General features: G+C 50.0%; 1 protein-coding gene across 1 annotated transcript; it reads right to left on the reverse strand.

Annotated features, from left to right (window-relative positions):
* Positions 1-2238: 2238 nt before the first annotated feature.
* LOC109777871 (B-box zinc finger protein 22) lies at positions 2239-4466 on the reverse strand. The gene is made up of 3 exons (XM_020336428.4): positions 3989-4466; positions 3341-3886; positions 2239-2892 (listed from the first exon to the last, which is right to left on the reverse strand). The coding sequence occupies exons 1-3, from the start codon at positions 4184-4186 to the stop codon at positions 2587-2589; spliced, it is 1050 nt and encodes a 349-aa protein (XP_020192017.1). The 5' UTR covers positions 4187-4466; the 3' UTR covers positions 2239-2586.
* Between the last annotated feature and the right edge of the window lie 3579 nt (positions 4467-8045).

Raw genomic sequence — 8045 nt, forward strand, 5'->3', positions numbered from 1 at the left:
ATAGGATTGAATTCTATAGGATTTTTTCCTATGGAATCAAGTGTACTATATTTCATTGGAAATCTAGCATCCACTTCAACCACTTGTTTCAATTCCTTTATATTTCATGTAGCATCAAACACTCTATGCTAATCCTATAGGATTCAAGTGGCATGCCACTCAAATCCTGTATTTTCCCTATTCCCGCGTTTTGAAAATCCTGCAAATCAAAGAGGGCCTAAAATGGTAGCATTGAGACCACATAATGACAGTCATGTCGGTCATGCAATTATGGCAAAACGTGACAAATAGACTTTGATCCATAGATGCTAGATTTGATCTTTCTTTTTTTAGAATGCTATATATGAGTCTTATAATTCTGAGGCAACGTGGGTGCAGATTCTCCGTAGTAAATATCTGCAGTCCAAGACTTTGTCCCAGGTGATAGTGAGACCGGCTGACTCGCCGTTTTGGAAGGGGCTTATGAGAGTCAACGCTGCCTTCTTTAATAGAACAAAGTTTATTGTCGGTAATGGAAACACCACTCGCTTCTGGGAGGATACTTGGCTTGGTGAAATGCCGTTGGCGCTTCAGTATCCGTCCCTATATCGTATTGTTCCCCGACGTGATGCTCTTGTTCCAACGATTATGCAGTCAATTCCTCTTAATATTCAGTTTAGGAGGGTGCTTGTTGGGGACCGGTGGGAAGCATGGCTTCATTTGGTGAGTAGACTGATGGAGGTTCAGCTAGCTCATCAGCCCGATCAGTTGTGTTGGAAGCTTACTAGGTCTGGAGAGTTCACAGTCAAGTCGATGTATATCGATGTCATTAACTCTAGTGCTATTCCTAGTTCCAAACATGTTTGGAAAGTCAAAGTTCCTTTGAAAATTAAAGTGTTTATGTGGTTTGTACATAAATAAGTCATTTTAACAAAGGATAATTTGATTAAGCGCAACTGGACAGGGTCTACTAGGTGTAGTTTTTGTGATCGGGACGAAACTATCAAGCACCTCTTCTTTGATTGCCCGTTGGCGAGAGTTTTGTGGCGCACGGTGCATGCCTTTAACATTACTCCTCCGAATTCGGTCAGTACGTTATTTGGAACGTGGCTTGTTGGGATAGAGTCGAAATAGCTAGACACATTCGCGTAGGAGTATGTGCGTCGTTATGGGCAATTTGGAACTGCAGAAATGATTTGGCTTTTAACAGAACAACAACTATTCATTTTTTGCAGGTTTTATTCCGAGCTACTGCGCTGATCCGTACGTGGTCATTACTCACTCCGACGGAGGCCAGGGAGCGTTTGGTTACTGGATCTGTCCGGTGGGAGATGGTAGCGCGGGATATCTTCAACCGGTTTGGATGGCGGTCATGTAACAGGATAGGCGATTAGTTTACCTATCTTTGTTTTGCCAACCGGTTGTGGCTTTTGGGCCTTTTGTTTTTGGCGTTGTGGCTCTTTGTGAGCTTGCCGTTTTTCTGTTTTCAGACTATAAGATCTTGTTGAACCTCTTTATTTATCTATAAATGTGGCCGTATGCATCGTTCCGATGCAGAGGCCGGGGAGTCCCCCTTTTCGGAAAAAAAATATGAGTCTTATAATTAACTATATCTTTTAGCTAACAGGAGCATGGTGCCTATAATTGATAAGTCAAGGTTGTATGTGAATATGTTTGTTATGGTATGGGGAGTTAAGGGTTGTTCAATGGGGAAGCAAAGGTTTGATGATTTGCGCAATGAAATTGTTGTGACACTTTTAACATGATAAAGAAAAACGGCGCAGCAAGACCGCGCCTTTTGCTTCTACTAGTAATTTCACCAAATGTCAGCCGAAAAAGGTCGACATGAGGGTCGCTCCACCGCTATGGTTCTCTGTCAACCTCGCTCCACGCCTGGTGTACCAAACATGCCCTAAATCTCCCAAGTCTCACAAGTCACATCCCTATGCCTGGGCAAAAATTTCCCAACATTTACACTTGCACTGAGACTAAAGTCAGAACAGAGTTAATTAGCAGGAGTTTTAACTTGCAAGCTACCATCTGATCCAATCATAACAACCCCAGCTTTAATCCAACACGCACGTGGGAACGGCGATCGCTTGCAAAGTCAGAACAATTAGCGCAAAGCAGAGCTCAACGCTCTCAATTAACAAAGTCAGCAGAAGGTACAGCGTTTACAGATCGAGCTGATGCATCACATAATGATCCTTCTGACAGCCCAACAGACCAGCTGAAAACACTCCGCTGCGAAATCGTCCATTCCAAACATCTAGTGCCAACCATTGCACTCTCACTGTTTTTATTGCCTTTCCTTAGTTTTTACCACTGTTTTCGTTTAACATCCCGAGCTAAACTCACAATTACAAGCAACGATGCACAAACAGACCCCGTAATTAACAACTAATCAGTCCCAGAGCTACTGCCGATCTGCGGTATATGTATGTGGATCACAGTATCATACTAACCACTAGCCCATCTATTAGTAGCATCATCTCCTTCTTCAGTCTTCTCTTCTGCACGCTAGTTTCAGCTTCCAAGCACACGACCTGCAATCTAGTTCCGGCACGACCTGATCGACCGACGGCCAGCGTCTCCGCCGTTGCCATGTTAGCATCGCCGCCGGCGCTTGAGCTGTTGATCGGCGCCCGCCGTGAAGCACCGGAAGGGGTTCTCCGGGGAGCAGATGTCCGGCACGAACACGGCCGCGGAGTCAGAGGCAGAGCCGTAATGCGGGTCTCCCTGCCAGTGGAGGCCTGAGGCCGTCGGCGGGGAGGGGAGCTCCGGCATGGACGACCTCGACCAGTGGACCTCCGGCACCTGGCCGAAGAAATCTTGCGCGTTCTGGGCGGCGTTTCCGGAGGAGGACGACGACATCGAACGGCGGTTCGGCGAGCTGAGCTTCCCGCTGTCGGCCTGCAAATGAATCAGCACTGTTAGGTTACTGGACAGTGGACAGGCTAGCTACTATATTTTTTTCGAAAAGGAAGGCTAGCTACTATATACTGGAGCGAGCTCTTCAGGCATAGATAGATCGTTCAGTCACAATTTTGTGAGTTCAGAAACATGTCAATCGTGAAATACCTTGTGTGATGCATCACTTCAGGTTTTAAGCCGGAAAATTGCCGGTGAAAGTAAGATTACATGACATGATTAACCTGATCTGACTATGGATCAACGTTCCAGGATGCAGATCAGGTAAATTGCTTGACTCAAGATCATGAGAGAGGTTGCCAGAATTGCTATTTTTAGTACTTGAACTGAGTTTCTTTCCTGATAAAGTAACTAGATTAACTGCTAAGTGTTAATACTGCGACTGCACAATTAGTAATTCAAATTTGGTTCTGGGTGAATTAGTACTGACCTTGGACGTGCCATTTTCCGCGAATCCGAAGCCGGAGTTGAACTCGGTGAATCCAAAGAACTCGTCCAGCGGCCAGTCCGGCATGCTCCCGCCAAAAAGGGCCGCGCTCGCCGCCGTGACGGCCACCCGGGGGCTCTTCTTCGGAGGGGCTTTGATTACCTCCGGCTCCGCGGGCCTCAACGCCGGGGTACCGCTGCCGAACTGCTCATCGATGACCGACCAATCGGGCAAGTTCCCCGTGATGCCGACGTCCGGGCCGGCCGCCCAGTCGATGTCTCCATCGCTGTAGAGCGGCGTCGGGCTCCTCTTCCTGGGGCACATCGGTGGTTGCAGGGGAGCCGACGAGGCGTTGTTGGGCGGTTGCGGCTCCGGCTCAGGCTCTGGCACCGGTTCTTCTTGTTCGTCGGGCTCGAGGCCGACCTGGACGCCGGTGAGGAGGAACCTCCGGTGCGCGGAGACGAAGGCGTTGGCAGTGTGCACGGCGACGTCACAGCTACGGCAGAGCAGCGCGCGGTCCTCCACGCAGAAGAAGTAGGCGTGGCCCTCCTGTCGTAGCGAAAACAGAGGACGTACTCGTCAGATTACCGGCCGGGGCAAAAAGATGGGCCAAGATCAGCGAAAGGGCGAGAGAGCAACCAATTCAAGCACCTGGCATATGTCGCAGTTCGGCGCGGACACGGCGGGCGGGTTGGAGGCGGCGGAGAGGAGGGGCAGGCGGTGGTGCTTGCCGGCGAGGCGGTTGGCGTCGTGCACGTCGCGGTCGCAGCGCGCGCATAGGGCGGCCTCGTCGGCGCAGCAGACGACGCGCGCCTCGGCCGCCTCGCACGCAGAGCAGAGCACCTTCATCGATTGATTGATCCGATCACTACACGATCATCCGCGTGCAGGACCGCTGGGAGGGAGGAGAGGAGAGCGGGGCCTGGCAGTGAGGTTTATGGATGGTGGGAGGGGGGTGGGAAGCGGTGCGGTTTTGTCCCCGCCGGTTGGTGACGCGACGCGCACGAGTTCGTACAGGGCGAGGCGCCGTGCAGTGCGGTGTCGCGTGCGCGTGGCGGATGGGCCGCCGGACGGGTGGGTGGGAGGTGAGGCGAGACTGTTGGCAGCGCGGGATATTTTGATGGACGCCGCGGCCGCGGACGCTGACGCCGGGGCAGAGATCACATGGGACAGAGTGTGACATGGATGGCCGGCTGGCGCGCGGGAAGATCGGAATTGACAGGCCGACGAGGGGAGAGGACCCGTTCGCTCGGAGGAGTGACCAAGCGCGGCGGGCCCGCGGCCGTGGAGACGTCGCGGCCGGACCCGATTCGCCCACGCGGGCCGTGCCCACCGCTTGACTTCTCTCGCTCTAAGACCTCACAGGGCGGCGCGGTTAAAAACCGCTCTACACGGTCGGGTCTCGCAGCTCCTACTCCGGTGAGTGGCTGACCGGTCCCTGTCTCTGCGTCGATCGCCGTCGGTTCATTTTTCTTGATGAAACAACAAGAGAAAGACGGCTAACTGCTGCTGGTAACTGACGGTAGGCAAAAATAGAAACGCTGTTCCACGCAACTCCATGGGATAAACTGGGTAGCATCGTATAATCCAAGATCTTGGGAATCAAAGGGAAGGTGCCTATCTTGGTTGCATCGATGCATTGCGGCTAGCGGGGGACCGGGTGACCACCACGCCGGCCACGGCTATCCAGATAACCCGGCTGGTCCTACACGGTGCGGCATGGGCATGGCCAGCCACTACATGCGCAGCTAGCTAGTTTCGGGCCAACTAGCATCCAATAATGCGGCGCCATCCCTCTCGTGGCCCCCATTCCACTTATGGTCCAGTTTTCGGAATTTCCCGGCGCTCATGCAATGCATTTATATATGCATGCATGCATGCATGTTCTAGTATGATATAAGTATTTTTTTTTCTTTGTGGGCAGATGATATGTGCTAGGTGGATATATAGATATGTTCTTTTCGCACGAGATATTTAGACAGATATTTCACCTTTGTGTGAAAAGGTTGAATTTAAATTCTTTCGTCCCTCAAACAGAGTAAAAATGTTTTGTGCATAGTGTTTGTTTCACATATTCAGCCCCCCCCCCCCCCCCCTCTCTCATGAAATACTCCCTCCGTCCCGTAACACTTCCTCCAAACCAATAGTGTGTGCACATGTTAAGAAAATAAGGTTGGACAAACCTAAGTTGACACGCAACTGAGATGCTTTTTAGTTGTCTCTTACAATGTATATGTGATGTCCTTAGAGCTAAGATTGTCGTACATACTTGGTGTATGTAGACATTTACTTAGGGGTTGCCAAATGCTACGCCGTAATTGCACAGTTATAAATGTTGCTTTCTTGTTTGTCATGAAGCATGCTATGAGGCGTGGCCAGTCGACATGGAATTTTTCCATCTATAATGAGAGAGATATTGCTGGGGCCTCGAGCGATCATTCTAAAAAAATGCATGGCCATGCCACCTAAGGTTAAACATTTAACAAAAGAAATGATTTTGAGTCACACGATCGATAAAGGATGGTAGAGCTTTGGAAGTGCATTTAGTCCTCTGAGTGTCTTTTGGTGTCCATGAGTAGGATCAATGGGAGTAATGTGTTTATCAATTTATCCACATATGATTAATCATGTTTCATGGGAAGGATGGTGGAAAATAGCCCCCCTCCCCAATTCAAAAAGGGGAAAAGGTGTCGGTTCTGATCAAGATACTCCATAGATTTTTGGTTATTTGAGTCCTAGGAAAATCGCGATGTTAAGAAGGGTTGAAGGTTCAAGTGTGTGGGTCATCATAGTCTTTCTTTACCTAATTCCTACCACAGAGAGGCCAAACATGGTTCCAAGATTCTCTCTCTCTCTCCACTAGTAGAAAAGAGGGCTTTGGTTCAGGCCGAGTCAGCCCATAGTCCCGGTTCAGTCCAGAACCGGGACCCATGGGGGCACTGGTCCCGGTTCGTGAGGCCAGGGGCCTGCCGGGCCTCGTGGGGGCATTGGTCCCGGTTCGTCTGGCCCCTTTGGTCCCGGTTGGTAGGATGAACCGGGACCAATGGGCCTCGCTCCTGGCCCACCACCATTGGTCCCGGTTGGTGGCTTGAACCGGGACCACAGGCTGCCCTTTAGTACCGGTTCATGCCACGAACCGGGACCAATGAGGTGCCTATATATACCCCTCGCCCGCGAGCAGAGCACTCCAGTGCTCTGTTTTTCTCTGGCCGGCGAGGGGAGGGCTTCGTGGTGCTCTAGCTCACCTCCTATGCACATGAGGTGTTCGATGAAATGCCCGAGCCACACTAGTTAAGCTTTCTCCTCTCGAAGCTCGACCTCAAAGCTCCATTTTCCTCGAGATTTGTCTAGGTTTAGCGGCCCGTCACGTCCCATTCCCGTCTTCACCGCCGTCGATCGCCCGCGCCGATCTCGTCGCCGGCACCACCGTGGTGAGCCTCTTGTTCTTATCTTCTTTCTGAAAGAAAAAAATTCTTACTTTAAATGTATGGTTTAATTAATTAGATGCTCTGGAGAGCTATATGTTGTTAGATGAGAACTATCTATGTACTTTGGTTTTAATGTGATGATGAACTTCTATTAATTTGGTTACTTAATTATCTATTCATGATATTCTGTAATGGTTTTTGACACACTTAATTATATATAATGCACGCAGATGAACCGGCAATGGATGTACGGTGACAGACACACCTCCGAGTACATTAAGGGCGTGCATGATTTTCTTGAAGTGGCTGAGGCAAACATGCAGAATGGTTTTATGTGTTGTCCATGCCCTAAATGTGGGAATACGAAGTCTTACTCTGACCGGAAAATCCTTCACACCCACCTGCTTTAGAAGGGTTTCATGCCACACTATAATGTTTGGACGAGGCACGGAGAAATAGGGGTTATGATGGAAGACAACGAAGAAGAAGAGGACGATGACAACTATGTGCCCCCTGAATACGGTGATGCTGTAACGGGGGAAACTGCTGAAGATCAAGAGGAACCAGACGATGTGCCCAATGATGCTGCAACGGGGGAAGCTGCTGAAGATCAAGAGGAACCAGACGATGTGCCCGATGATGATAATCTCCGCCGGGTCATTGTCGATGCAAGGACGAATGCGAAAGTCAAAAGGAGAAGCTGAAGTTCGATCGCATGTTAGAGGATCACAAAAAAGGGTTGTACCCCAATTGCGAAGATGGCAACACAAAGCTTGGTACTGTACTGGAATTGCTGCAGTGGAAGGCAGAGAATGCTGTGCCTGACAAAGGATTTGAGAAGCTACTGAAAATATTAAAGAAGAAGCTTCCAAAGGATAACGAATTGCCCGACAGTACATATGCAGCAAAGAAGGTCGTATGCCCTCTAGGATTGGAGGTGTAGAGGATACATGCATGCCCTAATGATTGCATCCTCTACCGCGGTGCGTACAAGGATCTGAATGCATGCCCGGTATGCGGTGCATTGCGGCATAAGATCAGACGAGATGACCCTGGTGATGTTGACGGTGAGCCCCAGGAAGAGGGTTCCTACGAAGGTGATGTGGTATGCTCCTATAATACCACGGTTGAAACGTCTGTTCAGAAATGAAGAGCATGCCAAGTTGATGCGATGGCACAGTGAGGACCGTAAGAAAGACGGGAAGTTGAGAGCACCCGCTGACGGGTCGCAGTGGAGAAAAATCGAGAGAAAGTACTGGGATGAGTTTGCAGGTGACCCA

The sequence above is a fragment of the Aegilops tauschii genome, chromosome 3, assembly GCF_002575655.3.
Source record: "Aegilops tauschii subsp. strangulata cultivar AL8/78 chromosome 3, Aet v6.0, whole genome shotgun sequence".
NCBI classification, from domain to species: Eukaryota; Viridiplantae; Streptophyta; class Magnoliopsida; order Poales; family Poaceae; genus Aegilops; species Aegilops tauschii.

Bases quoted from the DNA above. Each gene is read 5' to 3' on its own strand.
- LOC109777871 (XM_020336428.4), bottom strand. From the start codon at position 4,186: ATGAAGGTGCTCTGCTCTGCGTGCGAGGCGGCCGAGGCGCGCGTCGTC. The intron at 3,887-3,988 runs GTGCTTGAATTG...TCGCTACGACAG, and splicing joins CGAACTGCGACATATGCCAG to GAGGGCCACGCCTACTTCTT. The intron at 2,893-3,340 runs GTCAGTACTAAT...ATTCATTTGCAG, and splicing joins CGGAAAATGGCACGTCCAAG to GCCGACAGCGGGAAGCTCAG.